Here is a 22,692-nt window from a genome sequence, read left to right as displayed (position 1 = left end):
AAAAGTAAGCAGCCCTTCTGAAACTCTATAAGGCAAAGGTATACATGCAACAATCATCTGAACCCTGGGCCTGTCTGGAGGAAAAGTAAAATGCATTCGGATTTCTTTGAGTGTTCACAGTACAGTTAACACACAATAAGATCATACGCAGTCTATACGTGTATATACACATGTTGTTGTGCACGCGCACACACACACATAAGTATATATATGCATATATATTATATATATATATATATATATATATATATATATATATATATATATATATATACACACACACACACACTATATATAAACATACATATTTGCAGATAATGTTATGTATACACAAACGTTTAAGGTATATGATGGAGACTGAATCTTATCATGTGAATGTGAGGAGTGAGGAAACATCTGTGGTTCGGGCGTGTCCCGCCGGCTTCCGGCACATTCCAGCGTCGCCTTAGAGGGCCTTGGCGCTGGTGGAGTGGGCAGTGTGGGAGACGGGCTTCTGCGGGTAGCGGCTGTAGTAGTACACCTGGAAGAGGATGGCGAAGTCCACGAACACCTGCAGCAGGCCGCAGATCCAGAACTGCACGGGCGCCTGCGTCACCAGGAAGTAGCCCGTCTTGAAGGTGTCCCCGCTGGCCCACATGCACACCATCTTGATGCTGCGCGGAGGGAGAGAGAGAAAGAGAGAGAACGTTCCTACGGGTCATCTCAACAGGAAGAGACTGTGGCGCGGCTCCCTGCGTTTGCGCGTGTCCTGTGATCTGAACCAGGCCTCTCAGTCCTTCCCAGCACTCTAAATATTTACAAGGAGAGGGTTCTTTATGACACACCAGATACACTGTGCTTACTAAGGCAGACGCAACTTGACTACTTAACCGGCGACAGAAAGACAGGGTTTTTAAGTTATGTGTCCTGTAATGGGAATGGGGTCTGATGGAAACTGCAGGTTTCCAACACAGTTGGGTTTTTTTTCCCACTTTGAATTAATGGAGTACATCTGCCTTCCAGCAGCTTTTGACACTTTTGACAGTGCATGGGACAGATTGCAAAGGCTCTGGTTGAACTCGGTTACATCTGAATTCTAATATCTTTCTTACAACCTTGTCATAACACAATGCTAACCTAGCTATTAGTTTTATGCTAACGATCGTGCATCAGCGAAAGCAAGTGTATAGGGCAAACACAATTTCTTTACCTCTGGACCAAGAACTGCGTCTTTTGTCAACGATCAAAATTTTACTACAAGTCTACACAAGATAACAGGGAAACACGACCAATACCTCATTAGTATCCATCATCAGTACACAGATAAGGTAAAGTCCATTTTCTTATTACTACCAGTCTGTAAACTCTTCAGTACTCAGAGTAATATTAAAAGCAAATAAGCTGTCTGCAGCAATTTATACACCTGAATAACAGAGGCCGGCTAAAAGCTATGGAACAGAGAGAATATGGAATGTTCTATTCTTTATACTGTTCTGTCTGCTACAGATTTCATACAAGATTGGAAGCACTTCAATTAAAGCAAGCAATGAAAACGGGCAGAGAAAAATGTCTATTTCCAAGCACAACAACCGTTGCTCAGGAAAGGGCCGTGCCCTTTCAGCGTCAACACGTCTGCTCAGGTCTACAAATAACGGGAAAAAAAACGAGGACATGAATGTAACAGCCGAGATGAAAACGTGGCCCCCGGAGAGACCTTTCGTTCGCGTCGTGTCTGCGGTTGAATGGGAAGTCGGCTGTACGCTCGCCCCGGCGAGGCGAGAGAGTGCCGTTGGGTTCAGTCAAGACGCGTTAGCCGAAACAACAGTTTATTTAATATGTTCAATGTCCGCTCCGGTTTATTCATCTCCTTCTCTAAGGGCATTCGGAGGAAGCGCGGGGCTGTACGTCCTTTTTCGGAACCCCCCCCCTTAGCACCAAGGAGAACCTCTGCAGCGAGTCGAGGAGGCCGTGTCCCGTGTAGCCTCCTGCCAATAACATGGCCGACGCCAGGCTGTAACCAGAGCATCACTACATCACTCCCTTTCCATGCCACTACATTCCCTTCCCTCTCAGCTAGGCTTAGACATCAAGGCTCACAAACAAAACGCCGTATTTAGCGACGCGCTGTTAGACAGCCGTACCACTGGCTGATAAGATTCAAGACGCAATAAACACAGCAACAATAACGTCCACTTTTAAGGGCTTTAGAGAACTTAGGTCTTCGGGGTAATTAATTTAAGGGTAATTGCGTTGCTCTGAGGCTTCTTGGGCTTCTCGAACGGAGTGCATGAGCCGTGCCAAAGAGCATCTATTTAGTAGCGCTTTAATGGACCTCTGGGAGGAAAGCTGCTCCAATGAGCATGCCCAGAACCTTAGAGGGATCCAGGCTCAAATTACTTTTTAAAACACTGCTTAATCACATTCATTAAAAAAAAAAAACAACAATCTCCCTCAACATGTTAATTACGGGCTATGGAAATGTGTTCTGAAAAGCCTTCCCAATCCCATTTAAAAGTGATTGCTTCTGCTTTAGAGCAACTCAAGAGGTGTCTTGGAGCCAGAAATACGATGAGCATGCTGTCAAAAGAAGGAGCAAGTCACAGAAATACATCCAGCCCCGTGACATGTTTAAAAGTGCCAATGGTAACAAATTCCCTGCCGCAATTCAATGCATTAAATGCCCATTTCTTTCCTTCTTAAAAACTGTCGCGTGTAAAAATATCACCTGAAAGCTTCCGCAGGTTAACTCCCTGTTGAAGGCACCTCGGCGTTACCACTGCCTGCTCTGCCTGTCAGCATATCGAACGGGCTTCAGTCAGGCAGCATTTTTCACCTGCGTTTGGCAGAACGCAGATACACATCCCAGTGCGCAAATATAACTAACAGGACAAGTCGCAATGCAAACTGTGTCACGGAAAACTTTCTGCGTACGAAGGATCGAGTTGAAATGGTAAATACATAATTTACACTTGACACTTTCCAGAAGGACTCCTCGGATGAAAGTCCGCGCTCAGCACAACTGCAGGCTGCCGACGGACCAATCAGATTTCTGTTTCTAAGCTGTTTCACTGACACAAGGACCCTCTTCAGGAGGACATGTGTGCCGATGTACCCAGAAGGCACAACGGCTCTTAGCCTTAAGGAGGACGTTTTTTCTGTCATTTACATTCAGAAGGAGCGAAGCTGCCTTTGCCACAGGCTGCTAAGGAGTTCATTCTGTATGCTCAGTTGCTCTGACCTCAGGGGCTGACTGGAATGCCCTTTCTGGAAAAACACATAGGGTTTTCAGAATGTTACAGAAACGCTGTAGTAACGTTATCCACTATCACAGAGGACGTGATGCTGTCTCTGCTCATATCGGGGAGGTGAGAGAAGGTCAGCTTTACCTTCAGAATAGAGAAGTTGGCCATGTGCCGCACACAGAATGTGAAATAAAAAATAACTCGAAGCTGGCTGGTCTGAAGGCCTCCCTCTGAGTGCCTCCCCCTCTAGGCAGTCAGTGCTTGTGCCTGACAAAGTCCAGGGCATATAGCAGGACACGAGGGCCTACAAAGGCCCAAAAGCCTGGAGCTAAAATAAAGCATGTATCCTGACAGATATCTTCACCTTTCCACAGAAGAGGCCCGTTCACACAGCCCCAAAACAGAGCAGCGGCCAACACACTGCACTCCCATCCACAAAACCACAGACTGTCTGATTCCAGGCCATTTTGAAACTCACGTCTCCAAGCGTTTCGCCTTCGTACTGAAGCGCGCCCTTGAGGCCAAGGCCACATCCGCCCAATTTCCCTCTCCTCGTCCACCGGCTCTCCCCCGCCGCGAGCGTGCTGGTGCCCCGGCAGTCACACGCTCCTGCCTCCCTGCTCGTCCGTCACGGCTTATTACATCAAGGTAAGATAAGGATCGCGTCCAATTGCCTGTCACATCAGAGCGCCTCAGAGAGAATGATTAAATACGACCAGCCCCGTCCACCTCCAGCAGCAGGCAGATCTGGACGAAGAGCCGTCGTCGCTCTCGCCCATGTTCACCAATAGGAAAACCATTACAGATAAGAGGCCTCGGTCTCCCAGCCAGGCCTCGTCTGATCGCATCTCTGGACTGTACTGTCACAGATAAAACAGCAATTTTAGCGTAATTCTCATGAGAAGAAAAATAAAAAGGGACATTAATTAGAAAAGAAGGTTGTGCAAGCACGCTACCTTTGGCTCAAATCAAATAAGGAAATCTGATGTGGAACATGTTAAAGATATTACCTCAGGGTACGCGCAGTGACCGTATCAGTGGGCCCCTTTGCAAAGGAAGAGCTTAATGACCTTAACTTAATAACCCGACAGCAGCATGCAAGCGGCGGAGGGAGTTACCATGGAGACCTGAACAAAAAAAAAAAAAAAAAAAACGAAAGTCCTCAGCCGAGGATGCTTGTGCAGATGCGGCGAAGCAGGCCCGATGCAGCCGGCACCCAGGGTTCTGCCGCGTGATTCATCGCTCGGTGGCCCGGTCGACGGTTGCCAACGATACCAAGGACGGGGCCGTTTCCTCCCGCGGCGACCGGAGAGCCGCAGCAACCCCGGTAAAGCGGAGCCGCCGGGCAAGCACAGAGCTCCAGTTGAGCCATGAGCCTTTGCAAATGGCCAGGGGGGCAGGTCCTGTACCGAGCCGGGCAGGTGAGCATGGCGAATCAAAAGGTGCTTTAGGTACTTAACCCACAGTTGCCGCAGTAAATATCCAGCTGCTTAAATGGATAACATTGTAAAACAACTGTCACCTACGTAAGTCGCTTTGGATAAAAGCGTCTGCCGAATGAATAAATGTAAATGTAAATGTTTCTGCAGTCAGGCAGTTCACAGCAGTGAACAAGGAGCAGACTGAAGTACATTAATATGCGGAGATCCTGCATGGTTTCATTGAACGCAGTCAGTTTAAACACATTCTACATCTATGCAGGCACTAAGCATCCATGTCTAAGATCCTGAGGCTAGGCAGGTGAATGGGACAGGTTTCTGTCCGCTCCCCCTGTGTCAGGAATTCAGACTGGCTGTAAATAGATGCACTCTGTTCTTCAATCATCTCCCGCTAAAACCAGTCTATCTTTAAGGTTGACATGGCATGCTGGTAATATTGTTTTATAGTGTCAATCAATACAACAATGTCGGGTCGGGGCGGTAGAGTGGCGCAGTAGTTCAGAGACTGGACACGTAACCAGATGCTGGCCGGGTCAAAGCCCAGACTGAGACAGCCCATCAACCCAAAGGTGCACAACTTTACTTTACTTGATTGGCACCCTACACATGACATGAACCTGATTAAGAAAAAAAAAAAAACAACCCCGAACAAAAATAGTCACAACACAACTTCCATAAATAATAAGAAAACAACGTATCTGTGGGTTAACATACAATCGCCACAGGTAGACTCGGAAAATCTTATCCTTGGCTGGATGGTGCCGAAGAAAAATATATTTTTGAAATAATTCAGTCCCCGGGGCATCGCTAGCCGCTGAGAGCTGATTGGAGGGTGCACATTTACTCATACACCCCGGCTGAAGACTGCCGCTCTCACATATTAAAAATAAGTTATTGAGGCCTGTCAAATCCCTGCCTTGCATTATTCATGAGCCGGCCTTAACCTTAGCCCTTTCATTTGTAAGGTACCGTTTCATCTCCTTCCCTCACACTCCCGCCATCGGCCCCGCAGTCGGCTAAGGCCCTGGAAAGTAAAGATATTCACCTGTTTTTAATATATCTTTTCAAATGCAGATCGCGGGGCGCTGAGGGTTATGAGATGGAGAGAGGCAAGGAAAAGGATTGATCCGGGCACCTCTCTGCTGCGGCCAATTAGGGAAACTACACAGGTCACAGCAGGGGGGTTGAGCCAAGCTCCGGCTTCTATTTAAGGAGCTTTCCCAGCAAAGATGTGGGCAAAAAGAATAACAAAAACCTTGAGCTGAGCTTCTCCGGGTCCTCTCCTCTGAATGCAGTGGAACATTACTGGCAGGACAGTGAGCTAAGTCCATAGGGGAGAGCCCGAACTCACCTCTCAGCCACTCAAAGCCGGAGGTTACTATGGGGGCGGGGTTGTTAGCAGAGCTGATGCCAGGCTAAATAGGGAACCCTGCGCAGCTCGCCTGGTTAGTGCAACGGCCTCCCGCCTTATAAGGATGCAGCCGGTCTCCAGCAAAAGTCAAATCCCATCGTGATTCATTAGGTTTATCATGTGGGTTCAGGCATCGGCGCCCGAGGTCCTGGCTTTGATCTGACGGCTACACAATCCAGACCAAACAAACGGCGCCAGGACCCCCCCGGACAACCTGCCCAGTAAACCAGCACACAAGCCATACTCCACCTTAATGACGGATTCTGAAAAAAATAATTAAAAATTTTATTCAGCTGCGAGCGAAATAAAAGGAGGAAGCTTGTCTTTTTTTTGTTTTGTTTCGTTCGCATTTGGACCGATTCAAAAAAAGTCCTGGGGGACGGCAAGACATGCCTGTGGAAGAGAACGGCGAAACACGGTACGAGTTCATGCCGGCTTTGGAGCCTATAATTTTTTCCTCTTTTTTTATTTTTGCTCTTGGTTTGATCATTTGACTTGTTTTTGAAAGAATAGAGCGACTATCGCGCAGTGTGAAAGACACGCAGGAAGCATGAAAAAGACTCGGCGCATTCTCTCGCCCACTCCGACTTCCAACTTCAAGAGAGGAGAAAAAAAGGCGTCCAAATTGGATGTGGATTTGCATTTTTCGCAGATTTTTTTTTTTTTTTTTTTTATTATTTTTTTTTTTTTTGCTGCATCCCTTCAGAACATCGCCAGTGATTCTGAAGTGAGGCGGTTCAACTTCGGGGGATTAGAGCTTTAAACAGAATTTTAAATCCCCCCGCCCGCCCCCCTTTCCATGCGGTGGTTTTCCTGTTGAGGAATATTACAAGCTGAGCTGCAATGGGATGATCGATACTGCCCTCCATCGATCCGTTTGCGAGATCAAGGCGACCTCCGTGTTGTACTGCATTACCGTTACCCTTGTGGGAATTACTGAGCCGTATGTAGACATGTCCAACATGCTGAGTGTACATACACAGGGCTGTTCCTGGGGACGGCTGAAAACTGAGCATGTGTTTAAACCACCACTAATCTTTAGGCAGTTTTAGCCAGGTCGCTCAAGCCAGGAGTGAGCTTCCTTTCATATACAGAAGGCCAAAAAAGTGTTCTATCCAAGCCTTACCCGCACCTTAATCTTAATCCCTACTGTAGAATTTACGAGCAGCATTGTCTTTTTAGTTCAGCAGGACTTAGATATTTTTCATACCTCAATGCAATAAAAATGTTATGCAGGATGGTACATCATTTTAAAATGGATCTCAATCATTGATTACACTGACAGGGTGCATTGGCTAGAAGGAGCCAACCACAGTATTCTATGGGGCCTTCCAAATACCTAATGGCTGAACACTTCTATATTCAAGTACAACCAGAGCAGAGTTCTGCTTTAGGTTGTCATGTCAACTCCAAGTCAAAATGCATGAATAATGTTATCAAAAAAATAAAAAATAAAAAAAATAAAAAACTTTGCGTGGCCTCGTCTCAAACTTTCACCCTCCTCAATGTCAGGACATTATGACTGATTCACGCTGCAAAAGTACAACAAAAGGCACTTTCTCTCAGGCAAACCCGAGCGCGGTCGCCTTCTGCCTTCATCATTCCATGACAAAAACCCACGAGCAAACATCCTGTCGCAGCTCCATAAATCATGGATAAAAGAAGACCTCGGCTTCGGATGGCAGCCAAGCAGGAGGCTGGGGGAAGCGCTTAAACTCTCTGTGACACAGCATAACACCACCACCCCACCCCCACCCCATGAATAAAAGGCAGACTTGTCACAGATAACAGGTGCGTTCGACTTGGCAAACGGTCAGAGCAAAATTTTATGTGTTAGTATGAGCCAAAATTAAACACTGCCAGCTAAAAGGGGGCTGTTCCATACTCGCGGTGACCTGGATACAGCCCTACCACACTGCGGCATGTCCTTAATTTTTAAAGGAAGATGTAAGAAAGTGTTTATTTTTTATATTATTTGTTCACTTTCTGCTTTGTTTGTAATTGTTTACGAAACTAAGAGGGTGAAGCTTGATATTGTTAGTCAAATTTGAGGCTGAGTTTGAACCACAGTGTGATAGGAGTCGATCCAAATACACGCCGTTCAAATCAGTTTAAGAGCCACTGCGGTTCGTGTTTACCTCAAGGTACTTCTTGTTCAGCTCTGCTGGGTGCTGTCGCAGCAGACAGATCGCTAACGAAAATTGTTTGGAAAGATTTGGCTGGATGAGTACCTCCTGTGGACTGGTTCCAACCAAGCATCCCCCCCCCCAACCCGCATCCAAGGAGACACGCTGTGCTGATGTTCTCTCTGAAGTTGGACCTTTTATCAAGCTTCCCACAGACTATGATGTGAGAGCGACGATAAAGCACTTCAGAGAAAGGACCCCAGCAGCTGTTAGCTGACAAAAAATGGCCACTGTGATCTCGCTAACTGACAACTCATGAGCATCGGTTGGGGGGTTTCATTTCCATTGATCATCTAATCAATGGGATGCCTTTTTCGTTTTCGTGAGGTGGTCAAAGAAAAACAGTGAAGTACGGTAGCCCTGTGTGGCCATTAAGCCTTCACAGTAAGTTTAGATTGGTCGCATTTAGGAGCCATGAGATTTCACCTGACTGCCGTTTCCATGCCTGGAGACTGTATGCCTTTTTCAAGGGAGTAATGGTCATCTCCGAAACCGAAGCCACGTCTGACATTTTAGCCAATAACACAGCTGCACTCTTTTTGGAAGAGACTGGATATTCCTCCCACACTAGAACTGATGACCCTCAGTCCACCCCGATATCGACTTTCAAACCCACTGCCGCATGGGGTTTATTCCCTGTCCATAGACAAGGCAGTGACACTTAGCTACAATGAACTAAAGACCCAACACCATCCGGTCAATGGGCAAGGAGATCACCGCTCCCACAGCAACAGTCGCCAGTTAACTTCTCCACGGGGGCCGCTCAGGATCAGACTGAGACACAGGCTCTGCACAGAGACCAGCGACTGAGCCAGCAACTCTAACCTGCATATTTAACACCGCTCTTATGAAAGCTTATGAATATGTACAGAGACCCTTAGGAAGGAATGCCTCATGGACTGACAGTAATAAATTCCTTTGCGCTGTGCACGGGGAAGAGACGATAGAAGTCTTTGCTTTAGCACCATCTATAATGCAGGCCGGTGGAGGGGTATTTGGGAAATGTACTAAATGCAGTAAGTTTAAAGCCTGCCAAATCATCAAATCTGGAATAATTGGGAACCCCAGAAAATCAAGAACAATGACTGAACATGTGAAATGAAGCTCTGTTAAGTTTTATCAACAGGAAACTCAGACATAACCCAAAGAGCACAGATACAGAGAGGGATCCCTCAGGCCAAAAAAAATAGAAAAAAAAGACATGGAAGGAAATGATCTGCCAATGGGGATTCTCTGAAAAAAGCCTCCTGTCCCTTGAGGGTGCCAGGTGACAGCTGCGGGGACGGCACCCCTGACGCTATCCACCCAGCATCCTCAGGGAGGGAGACGGCCTCCCAGGGACAGCCCGCCACAGCCAGCAACTAAGGGGCTCGGGCCGGCCAATCGCATTAGAGGAGGGAGGATGAGGCCTGTGCAGGGTGGCACGGCGACGCGGCAGGAAGTGATGCGGCCCCGCGGCTGTGTTCCGGGCACGGGGGGACCACACCGGAGTGCCTCTTTTTTTAAAAACCTGTTTCTGCTATGACAGAAACGCACACACATTCAACTGGGGGAGAGAAAGGAAGTCACAGCATGCCGCCGCCACTCAAAGAATTACAGTACATTTAAATCCCCACTTTGAACTCCGAAGCGGCCGTCTGTACTTCACAGGATAGACGACTCGTTTTAAAAGAACAATTTATTTCAAGTCCATCACTAGTGCTGCAAACACAAGAGACCAGTGTAAACGGCATTACTGTAACACCTACACAATGGGAAAGACGAGTGTTTAGTACTGAGAACAAAGAGGCTTCAAAGAGAAAATTCCAAAAATAGCAGGAATGTACATTATATATCAAATGTCAAATATTTCAGTCTTATTTTTGAAAGTGCTCATTCTAAGCGCCATACACAGAGAGTCATTCCCACTGTCTCAAGTATCTTATTCAAACACTTGCACACCTGTACCCAAATGTTCAGACTTACAAAAGAGCAGTGTCTACAGCTATCATTACTGTGTTCTCAAAATTCTGACATCACACTTGAAGCCGTTTTGTTATGATCATTACCGATGTTCGCCGAAGCCAGAACTTCAACACAAGAAAACGAACATGAAAAATGATCTTCTTTAATATCATTTTGGCACATTTACCGTCAACAGGGGAAAAAAAAAAAGAAGAATGTATTGGAGACCAAACTGTTGCAGGCTGAGCCGAAACTACACAATTACTGCCAGTCTGCCTGCCATAAAAATGGTTAATTAACATGCGTCAGAGTAAATGATAGGCGCACTGCTCCTCATCACTTCCCGCTTTAATTAACTGTCAAACAGTGGCGCCGCTCCCCTCATCAGCGGCCCGATCTGGCGGACCATTACCAACAGACGCGCTGGCGGGCGTTACGGGGCGGGGGAGGGGCGCCCCAACCTGGGGGTCGGCTCTGGTGACGGAACGGGTCGCTGGCTCCCTTATAGGGTGCACCTCGGGGTGTAGCTGCAGCTCCCCCTCCTCCCAGCCCCTCTCTGTCTCTTTCTTCCTGTCCCTCATCCCTTCTTCCCTCCCTTTTTCCATTTATCCATCCATCAATTGCTACTCTCCTTTTTCTCACTCTCTCCACCCTCCTTGCCTCCCTGTCTCAATCCCTCCCTCTCTTTCTCGTCTCTCAATCCCTCCCTCTCTCCCTAAATCCTCCCTCTTCCTATTCCTCCCTTCCTCTCTTACTCCATCCCTCTCTCAATCCCTACTCGACTTTCGCTCTCTCTTTCCACCCCCCACCCTTCTTCTACTCCCCCTTGCCTCCCTGTCTCAATCCGTCCCTCTCTATCTCTAAATTCTCCCTCTTCCAATCCCTCCCAAACTCACTCCCTCACTCCCTCCCTCCACTGCTGAGATCAGCAAACTGCTTCTCACCCTGTCTTGTCACCTCCGGCTGTGCAGGGCCTCCCTCATTTGGGTTCTGCACGGCCTAATTTAACCCCTGCACTTAACTGCAGCTCGGATACACATTTAATATCCCTTACACGTTAACACGATAACAGTGGCAAAAGTAGTCATCCTAGCAATTGTTATCATTATGGCAATAATCTTGGCGGTTCATTTTAGCTTTAATCAGTCTTGTGTAGGCCCTGAGCAACCATTGTTTAATTGCCAAACACTGTTAGCGAGCTACATCAACAGAGGAATAAATCATTCTAGACAATATAATTTAAAAGATGTGAAACTGCTCTACATACCGGCCAAATCTTTTTCCCTTGAAAAAGCTACATTACTGTCAGGCTTGTATAATGTATATGAAGAATGTGTGAGGGTATTCCCAAAGAATTCTGCTTAGAGAGCAATCATTTTCATTTGGTTCTATTCATAGGTTGAGAGATCCAGGAACCACGCTAAAGAAAATTCATTTCCTTGCAATTTAATTAGGCCTACAGAACACAGCCTGAATACAGTTTATTCATTTACCAACATGTAATCTCAAGATAGCTAAGAATAGCAATTACCTCATGTTGTGCTCATGAAAGGCAAATTGAGACAGTGGCATGACCTTAATTCTACACTTGATGCTGTGAAATAATCTATAATTATCTTTTTTAATTGGGGCGCTCAGCCTGTTGACAATACTCAACATTTATTATTTTAATTTTGTTATATTCCCATTTATTTATTTGATGCGCTTACCCACAGCAAGTTAAAATCCTCACACTTCATGAAACCATTTTGGGCTAGAGTAGAAAACAGGCAAATATTCGACTGCAGGAAAGAGCACAAAAGTGAATAGCCAATGGGGAAACATAAATCTGTAACTAATTAGGCGCACACACACACACACACACACACACAACAACTTTTTGCAAAACTCTGCACGCTCCATATGTAACACCTGTCAAATGAGAGAAATTAAGACACACTTGTGCTTTCTATTAATGAATTAGGGAATTAAGGAAAGCAAAATGCAAAACGAAATTTTCATTCTTTTTTTAAAAATTTGGAATGCCCTATGCTTCCCCCCCCCCATTTCTCTCCCAATTGGGCATGCCCACTTGTGTGTCATGAAGCTGCCCATCACTGCAACCCCCTTCTTGACAATGCAGGAGGGTGTAGACAAACATGTTCTCCTTCGAAGCACACAATGCAAAGCGCCACTTCCGTCACATGGCAGTCCCTATGCCAAGCTTGCACGGACATGAGCTGGTGGACGACACTCACACTACTGAAACTAACATACACAGGTTAAAATTCTAACATGTTGTCCATTTAGATAGCTGGATATTTACTGAGGCCATTGGCACTGCTGTTGTACCCTTAGGCAAGACACTTAACCCACAAAGTGAGGGATGAAACTGCCAAGCTTTGGGTTACCAGCTCCATTCCTCACCACTTACACCACATTGCAGTCTTCCTCCTAGTATCATCAACAACATGGATGTGACTGTGGGCAGCCTTTCAGAATCACCTCAGGCTGTGGTGGGAGAGTGCGAGTCTCACATGGTTTCGGCCCTACCCTTACCTCATGCCCTCGGTGGACTTGTTCTGGTAGTTGCAGTAGAGCTGCGGTGTCCCCAGCATGGCCTCGGTGAAGACTGCCAGGAAGCCCAGGGTCTCTACGAAGAGGAAGGAGTCCAGGAGGAGGTAGGTGATGTAGGCGGCGACCGCCGTGAAGGCCAGGACGCACTGCAGGTAATCGGTGAAGCGGCTCCACAGCCAGAAGTACTTAAAGTCAAAGTCTGAAAGGCGGGAGGGAGATGGAGTGGGTGAGACGGGTGAGAGACAACCAATACGGAGAGTCATGCTGCTGCTCACCTGGGCGTGCCCCACAGCCTAATTATGAGGGACTCGATCAGAACCACCACATGGACTTTATCGCAAATGAAGAACAATTCTTCGTGATCCGATTCAACACAATTTGATACAATCAATTAGGCACAAAAATGCCTTATTGGCAAAATGTTGCTGACTTTTATTGCAATGAGTCAGGAGCAATCAGCTTGGAATGAACCTTTAGCGAAAATGGCGAGTACATCCAAATGAACCACCTTTGTTTCCAGTATAATTAAAGAACGGAAAAGAAGACTAAAATAATGGTATGCTGCATTCAAATCAATATTAAATCATCGGGTAATAAGAGTCAGTGTCAGTGTTCACACATCAACCCCCTGCTCAAATGGCAATTGATGAATCAATCATATCAATGCGCTGTTGCAACCCATTTTCCTGCTGTCTTGAATTTGTCAGCCCTCAGTAAATAAGCCATTTCATTTCTCACATGAAAAAAAAAATGAGCAAAATGAGCAAAATCTTTCAGACGTGAGCAGAGTGGGAAAAGCGCTCTTTCCCTCCACCAAACAGCGGCTATTCCCACCTGGTATTCAAATCACATTGACTCATTCTGGTCAGTTCAGACACCTTCATCAATTCTGCCTCTTAATCGGTGGATTAACAAAGTCTTTCAGGCATAACAGTTTTATTATCTGTCCAACTCCTATGAGGAAATGCACAACAGCACCAGACAGGTCTAAGAAGGTCCTTTCAAAGCATTTGCTGACACCAAAAAAGCAAAAATCACACACTGCACTGCATTCTGTGTCAAATCAAAGCCCCCCCAAGGTTTCTGCTGGGAGGAGAATTTGTGCCATTCACCACTAAAACAACACACAGAATGTGGTGGTTCAGAATGTTTGTGGGTCTACATTCAGAAAAAGTGAGGGCAACATTCAATGATGTGCTAAAATGCTTCTAGCTGGTGTGTCATGTGCAGATACAAAAAAAAATAATAAAAGGGAGTCTAAATAGGCTGTAAAACTCACAGAAGTTGACATTCAATGAATTACAAGTAAAATAACCACAGATTAATATAAAAAATTATTAAAATTTGGCCTGAGCAGCTAACTTAAGAGGTTGTGTTCACATTAAGCCACAAGCTCTCCAAATCACATGGATGAAGACCCAAGCCAGAACTCAAAATCAAACATCAATTATCCTTCATCAAAAAGATAGACAATCCTGAGTGTCACGGGTTGTGAATACTAAACAACGTTTACACAAATCCTGACGGCATTTATAGGAACCATTGTGTCACGTTAAAAGTCAAACCACATTAGTGATTTAGCAGTGTCAATCAATACCACCCCTTTTAGGTAGCTCTGCGTAGCTACTGGCTGGCTTGCAAGTGGGTTTTCTGCGCAGAATATTTATGGTTGTATCACACATTCAGATGGCCACTGGCCAGTGAGATCCTCTGTGGTCATCACTTAATGATTTCCAATACTGACCGCTCTCTATCACTGAGCATGTACGCTTTGACCGCTTCCTGACCCCTTAAGGGTTATTGGTGCAATAATTCTGCACACATCGATAGTGATTAAGATCATAACTAAACCAGTGATGGTCTTACTAATGATGAACAAGAGTACCCGCGGGCCCTGCAGTTTTTCAACTTCAGAAAAAGGAGAGAACTTTCAGTGTGAAGTGCAGGGAGCAATCTAACCTCTTCTGGGAAACAACTGCCCTGAGTGGCCACTACAAGCTGGTCAGCTTTAAGACTTAGGTCACATAGGTCACATAAGTGTGTTGCTGCCACCCACTGGTTGGAGTACAGAATGCACTCTGTTCTGTACATATTGAATGCAAGGGGGATTACACATTACAGGTTAAGTACCCTGTCAAAGGGTACAACAGCAGTGGCCTCTGAGTCCTGCTCCTTACCACTGTACCATACTGCGGACACTGCTAGAGCCAGTTGATATCTCCCAGAAGACAGGTGGTGGGAAGAGATAGACTGGTGATGACAAAACAGTCCACTTGATCAGCTTGTGCTTCTGTGAGCTGACCAAGCTGAGGAGCTTCTAAAATCTGGCCCTTAACTGAAAACTAGCTTGCCTGGTGACCTCCCGAGCTGAACCCTACCACAACAGACAGCTTCCCTCAATAGCATCACTTGAATTTCGGGCAACCCGGCACGCAAATATTCCCAGAATCCCAAGCAGCAGCAACTTTCAGCAGGAAGAGCAGAGCTCGCTGGAAGACAAACTCCGAGCTGTCACGAGCGGGAGAGCGAACACGCAAGTCTGGAGGTCTGACGGTGGGGTTCATTTCGGAACACGCATATACAGATGGAGTTGACTAAATGGGCCGGGGAGCTCAGATGAGAAAGAACTCAATGTTTTTGGGCACATAATGAATGATTTAGGCATACATACTTCTTCCTGCCACAATAAGAGCCCACAAATGCTGCTGGATATTGTACTGCTTGTTGTATTACATACGAAAGCTAGTAGCAAAAGACAATGTGGTTAAAAAAAATATATATATTTCTTAATGGAAAACTAAAAGCCAGAGAAGCAGTGAATAACCACATAAAATCTTAGGATTAGCACTGAAGGAGAGAATCAACATAATCAGTGAGAAAGTGTGACTATGGCAAAAATCCTATTAAAAAATTACGACTTATACAATTCATGCATATGCAGTCAAATCCACCGTGTCTCAACTAATTAGGTCTTCTTTCCTGTATCTGACTTAAGCTTTTTAGCTATTTAAAAAGATTCACATGAAAACTAATAGCTGTGACTAAAACAGGTAACAAGTAAAAAGGTATAAATAAAAACATCCATGGTGTGTAACTAACTAGCACATAGAGCTAATAGAGCTTTATATGAACACATGTCCTGATGAGGTTTTATCACTGTTTATAGAAGTGTAACTAGCTATGCACACAGTGGATTCATTTACAATGCTGGACCCGCTTCCCAACTGCGATGTACAAATGCTACATTTTCTTGCTCTCCCTCCACATGTCAGAGTCAGTGGGGTTGGTGGTGAAGACGCCAAGAACATAAATGTTTAGCTGTGCTCCCCACAAACGTGTTCAACATCTCAATGCAATGAGAGACCGCGGTAGGAGGATGTTGTTAACACTAAAAGCTGAGGAGAAAAAAAATCTCTCTCCAAAAAAAAAAAAAAAAAGAAAAACAAAATCGGGACACGGTTCATCTCAGCTGGCATTTGCATGCATTGAGCTTCATGTTTTACATACGAGTAAGAAGATTTTCCCTTAAAAAAATTGGAGCAAAAGATATTCATGAGCTGGAATTCAAAAGAATGTCATTTCAAAAATCCTACTTGTTTTAAAACCATATTCTGATACCTGAACTGAGCTTAAACTGGCAATTACACTGCTGAGGGCACAAAAGCTTAGGAGGGTAGAGTTTCACTCTACCATAGCCTTCTTTTACACCTGTTATTCACGAGTTGATCACAGGCACTCCTTTTCAAATCAGCAAGACGTTTGTCAGCTTTGTGTAATGAGAAACAAAATTGAATTTTTCAAGTGGCAAAACAGGACGTCAAATAACATATCCAGAGGACAAGTCCCAACTTTGAAGGTTAGAAACCACTTCCGCAACACCCACAAAATAACCCTGAGTGCGATTATTTCTTTTGCATCTTTTGGTGGAAACGGTACCATTTCTTTCTTTCTTGCTTAATCGAATACAGCTTAAACCGTGCCTGTTCCAGCTGTGGCGTTCAGTCTGAGAGGCGAAAAATAGCTCACAGTGATGGCTGCTCTGATGGGACGAGGTGCCGTCCGCACACTGACACGAATGTGAACAGTGGCAGTAAATCGCAAGTCTGCTCGCACCCGGGAGGCAGGCAACGAGAACGAGCTGCCGGGTTCGGCTGTCAAGCGCAGATAACGCCACACCCACGCGGGCGAAGTTAGGGTGCGTGCTGACACTCCCACAGGGCCAGGCTGGAAAGCCGCACAGGGGGACAGGCGTACGTGTAGCAGCATCAGCACCTCGTCTTTACCCAGCATTCCCCTGACACTCTCCGGTCTGGGGGTATCGCCGCCGGCCTTACGGCCTGCTTGATCGCCAACGCTGGCTGAGTCAATTAGAGCCGGACAGATAGAGCCGGCTCGGAGAATGTGCCCATCTGCCGCGCCAGTTGGACGCGAACAGGGCGTGATCCGCAGCGGTCGCCCTCGGTTCCGCGTGCGGAGACTCAGTCTGCCAGCAGCAAGCAGCCATAACCGCTGAGCCAATCAGAGAGCAGGAAGGTAAGGGCTTGAGGACCATTTGAATTGATTTGCGAGGTGAGCGCTGTAGCAGAGAACATACAGGTAACACAGTCAGCATTCACTACTCTGAAATGAACGGGAGCCAGCCTGACACATTCTAAAACTCAGCACTGACTCAGAGCAAAGCAGCAGGGTTTTTCCTCAAATACACACATGAGCATAGAGTTAGGCCTGCATTGTGACAATGACATTGTTACCATTATACCATAATGTACCTCCATCCCAAAATCCAAAACACCCTCTTCCTCTTGCTCCATTTCGCATTCCCCTCATCTCACCATCCCCCCTGGTATTTGCAGAGTGTGAAGTGAGGACAGAGTGTGACCTGGTGTGTTTATTTGTCCTGGAAGGTGAGGGTGGGAAGAAAGCCTGCTCGGCTGCCTTGGAGAGCGTTTATTTTCCCCTGCCAGCGCAGACTCACAGCGGGTTCAGGAGAGGCCCAGCACCCTGTCGGCCCAGGCACCTCCACCGCTGCAAAGGAGGGTAATTAGCCCCCACAGGTCGTCAGCTCTGGCTAGTCTGGAGACATGAGGCTGATGCGTAGGGGGCTTTCAGTGACTAAACTTCAGTCCAATCAAGTTGTTCGGCATAACTGTTGGAATAATAATAAGTTGGCATAATCTATTTCGTTTGCTAAAAAAATTCTTCCACAATTTTCTTCACTGAAGAAAAGGGTATAGATTAAATGCTACTGAGCAGTAACTGGTGGCAGGGAGCGACAGTCTCTTTCCTCAATCCTGAATGCACAATACCATACAGAAATATCTCCCAAAGGAAATGTACTCCAGAAATGCTGTTCCTCTGTGCTTTTCAGGTGGTACAGTACCGAGGCAACACTGAGACCATTCGGGGAAAGGCTGTGCTGGAGTCTGCACTTGAGTTAAAGCTGCTCTTTGTAGGCACACGTATATGTCCCTGCATGGTCTCATTCTGTCTGCTCAAAACCCATCTCAAAACGAAAGCTGAGCGGAGGAGAACGGGGCAGGTTACTGGTGCCTGCAAAATGGTTTCTGAATTATAATAATCTCTGATCTGTTATGACCGGACTCTAGTGCACCCGCCTTTCAGATCCAACGACATCACTAAACAAAGGTTTCAGCAGGCTACAGGAAAATAATGTGGACACAGGCGATCACATTACCACGACTAAAGCATGAACCAACCATGGCCCCTCTCAGATACCTTATGCACAGGAGTACTCCAGCGTAGGTGTGCAAAAGTGTGAATGTAAAACACACACAGCCCAAACTTCAAACAAGCTGTACCATCTTATGGGACCATTCAAGTAATGAGGCAGCAGGGACATGACCTGACGTTTTGATGTAAATGATGATTTCCCTCACAGTTACAGCCCCGTCTCTAATTTATAAGTTGCACTCAACCTTTCCTCTCCGCTGTGTGTGCGCAGTGAAGAAGCAGAATAGGATTCTGCAGAAGAGAAAAACAGGAAATGTATTTGGCCATGAATGATTTCTACAATCGCATAAAAACATCTGGCTTAAAGACAGGACAGCAAAAGCTTCACGTCCAACTTCAACATGCCACCACAACTTAAGAAATACATTTACACCATTGCTTTAACACAACTGAAAACATGCTGACCAAGCTGATGAATAAAGAGTCTTCTCTTCCTCCAGGTAAAAATCTTCAACGTTTTTGGGACCATTCACAGCAAAATAAAGGCTCTCATCAAACACCCAAGGGGCCAGGCAATCCACCCAGGACTCAATACGGAGACAGGATCATGACCCCTGTCTCAGGCACCCTTCTGCCTCCCTCTGACCCCTGACCCCCCTAGAGAGCAACACCAAACCAATGAGAAGCAGTCTACAGCCCAGAACAGGAGCACATTGCAGACAGGATGATGGGGCAATTTGTTCTCACCTGTCATGGTGGCTGCTATGCAAGTGAGCACCCAGGAGGACTGTGAAAAATGAGTCTCCAAAAACAACAAATGGAGCACACCAATGCACCCCCAACCCCCGCCCCCACGTCTCTCTAAAGCCCAGCACATCTCTGAAGCAAAAGAAACAATAATGGAGCCCAGGCCTCCTCCAGCACCTCAAATATCAGCTTCACAAAGCTGGGGGTTCTGGGGGAGCGAGAGTTAACTCGTGGGTGCGTCACTCTGGTCAGCAGCATCCACATTTCCAGGGAACATTCTGGATATCAGTGTCTGCATCTACATTGCGTAAAACGCAGGCCAGCGTGTAACCACAGCATCAAGTGCGTGTTCATTAGGACTAAGGTTTACGGCTCTTTCCATCAGTGCGATGGTACACGATAAGCATCAACAAGTCTGTAGTGCTGACTTCTACGGGCAACGTCAGTGCAGCGGCACCACCATAAATGTGCTTCCGCGGTGCCTTTCAGAGTCAGGAGCCTGCTCGTCCTCGTGCATGTCAATCCCTGCCACAGCACTCTGCCCGCAGCCCCACCCCCTACCTCATTAACCCTATCACAATCTTGCAGGGTCATGTGTCACAATGGGCCCCAGTGCCCACCTGACACTGGAAGGATTTTACTGTTTTCATTTAACCTTTATTTTACCAGGTAGGGTCAATTGAGAAACGGTTCTCTCTGATGACCTGGGAGGACGGGGATATACAGTCAGGTAACATGGGGGATTATTGGGTGGCAATTCCCCATTGGGAATTTCAGCAGGGAACCGGTAAACCCCTCACTCTTAGCGAGAACTGCCACAGGAGCCTTAATGACTACAGAGAGGCAGCAACTCAGTTTAACATCCCATCTGAAAGACAGCACCTCCTATGGCACAGTATCCCCATCACTGCACTGGGGCAGTGATTTCCTGGATCTGGGCTCAGTTCCCTGTCACTTAAAACAAAGGTGCACAGTGCTGAAGAGACCACAATAAGGATAATAAGAGGCTGGATTTTAGTGGTGAACATCAAGCCACTTCACACCACAAAACGGGTTGGCCCCAGCCCCGAGTTCCCGTGGCTCCTGGGTGAAGATTTAAAACTTTCAGGCATGCAGTTTGAGCTCTCCCATAAGACCAAGAACTCCAAGGAGGGGTGACCTAGTTACCAAAAACTATAGGCAACATTCATCACACTGTGCCAATACTTCTATCAGACTTTAAAGGGAAAAAAAAAAGTCAAGAACTTCTACAGAAAGAGTAGAATGCCCTCTGGCTCCCCTGCACCCCTGAAAAAAGTCAATTTTCCTCTCAACCTGAGAGGCAAGAGAACCATTTTTCATGCTTTCATCGAGAAAGCAAAATCACTGGCTGAAAAAAAAAACAACAAAAAAACTCCATTACTTGAAATGTATTGTATTGGCAGGAGCCTACATATAGCTGCCTTTAATCAGTGCTCTGTAAATTGGATTAAGATAAAATCGGTAAACGTGGCTAATGTCGCTTCCCGAACAGAGAGCCCACACAGCTTCCCGGTGGTAACAGGTCTAGCAGAGGCACTTTACAGAACAAAAGGAGCATTACAGAAAAAAAAGATGCAATCTCCTCTACAAATTACGCTGGGCTTTGACAACAGCGTGAGAGCAGTGCAGATGTGTTGCAATTGGGGATAATCGCTGCCTGATTTCTTCAAGCACAGTTCACGGCTAAGGGGACCTCCGCGCGCTAACGTGGGCTTGCTGCAATCCGTGCATAAGGGGGAAAAAAAAAAAGAGTTTCTTTTGTTACAAATTACAGAGTACGCATTATTGCATCTCATTACCGCACCTTAGCCTTTTCTCAAACCATCAAAATGCAATTGAGCTTGACAAGTGGCCCTGCAGAGAAAATGTAGCTGGGTCTCTGTACTGTGTGGGAGGGAACAGTCAATCTCATTACACTCAGAGACTGTGTCATTTCCAAGACACAGGACACATAGTTCGGGGGCCCTGGATGACATTCTGGGCTATTTGGTGCCCTCTTGTGGTCCCCTTTGGAATCTGTTTGTATTGCATATTCTGGGGACCGAAACTGACAGGGACATTTGTGTGGGATGGCACTTGCAGAACGAATGTCCAAAGAGACCTCCCTGTATTAAGGTGCCGACTCTGTGGGCACTTATTACAGCGGCCTTTCCTGTCTCTTTCATGTCCCCCCACACTGAGTCACCCATCTTCAGGTCTTTCCATGGAAATCCAGACCTGCACTTCTATGAGGTTCACATCCTGTTAAGAGGAACCAAAGCCTTTAATAGTCTGTAACACAGATGCCAGAATACATCCAGAGGACTCCCCCACCCAATCAGAGGTATCCTGCTAAACATAGGCCCTGCCCAGTCTCTGCCTCCTCCTCCATGACTCCTCCTGAACCCTGTCTAACCAGAACGACATGGAAGGCTGGGTAGGGAACAAATCCATGAACCTCCTTTCATTTCAGGGAAAGCAGCTGAAACAAGCTGACCTCCATCACCACCCCCCACACCCCCCCCACCCACCAAAAAGCGTTCCATCTGTGTCAGGGGCATCGCTTATTCATGCCTGGTGGCGGCTCCCAAGCGGCGCTGTCTGCTCGGCGGCTGCTTTTGTATCATTGAGAGAAAAACAAGTCAGAACCGTTAGCGACAGATCTGAGACATTTCCGAATGATCGGGCAAAAACCACAGCGCCCCGACCTGGAGACTCACAGCCATTTACCGCACCCAACGCTCCCCTGGCACTGAGGCACAGCTCTTTACTGTTCACTTCACGGCACTTTAGCCGGCTACAGCACTCGCACAAAAGTACCATTTCCAGTTATTATGAGCTCATCAAGCTGTCGCCCACAGATTGGACGATTTAAACAAAAAAATACAGAGAGTGGAGCTCTTTCAATCCTCAGATTCAGAAGCGTCCGATTAGTTCCTATGCATTTTAATCATTCCACGGTCCACTAGCGTACCCCTTTCACGACCCCAACCCTGATGGTTGGTGGGACATCTGAGCCCCCTAGCCACTTAGGTCATCTCAAAATAGTCTGCATGCACCCCACTTTGAGTCATTAAGTGCTCCGTGACAGGGGGTGTGTGGTTGCTGAAGCCCTCCTGGAATCTGTTCCACTCTGATGGAAGGAATGCTTAAACACGTCTCAGCTCTCGGCAGATGCAGGGCGTGGGGCTCTGACGGGCGTGACCGTCTTAGTGGACGATTCAGTCCCGGGTTTCTCGGGCCCCCGGGTCTGACCGCGGCTTGACGTCCTGAGAGCCCGATGAAGCAAGCTCTGCCGGCACCCGGACGGCTCGGCTATCCGCGGTCTGTCCGGATCGATGTGCCGCGCCCCCGCGGCTGTCGCCACGGCAGCACGCCCCTGTCGAGCTGTCGCGCTCACTGAGGGGAAAAAACGAGGGAGGAAAAAACGAGGGAGGCACGTGACCCTGCAGGGGCGGGGCGGGTCCTCTGGAGTCAACATTAAGCCAGGAAGGATC

General features: G+C 46.8%; 1 protein-coding gene across 2 annotated transcripts in view; it reads right to left on the bottom strand.

The window, feature by feature from the left end:
- Positions 1-387: 387 nt before the first annotated feature.
- LOC118768724 (solute carrier family 66 member 2) overlaps positions 388-22,692 on the bottom strand; it is a 34,993-nt gene continuing 12,688 nt past the window's right edge. For both annotated transcript variants that reach the window (XM_036515603.1, XM_036515604.1), the window contains 2 exons: positions 12,740-12,956; positions 388-653 (listed from right to left, as the gene is read on the bottom strand). In XM_036515603.1, coding sequence (XP_036371496.1) covers positions 446-653; positions 12,740-12,956 — 425 coding nt within the window. In that variant the 3' untranslated portion in view covers positions 388-445. The remainder of the gene's footprint in view (positions 654-12,739; positions 12,957-22,692) is intronic.

Source organism: Megalops cyprinoides, chromosome 21 (assembly GCF_013368585.1).
Source record: "Megalops cyprinoides isolate fMegCyp1 chromosome 21, fMegCyp1.pri, whole genome shotgun sequence".
NCBI classification, from domain to species: Eukaryota; Metazoa; Chordata; class Actinopteri; order Elopiformes; family Megalopidae; genus Megalops; species Megalops cyprinoides.
This window is presented reverse-complemented; position numbering and strand designations above follow the sequence as displayed.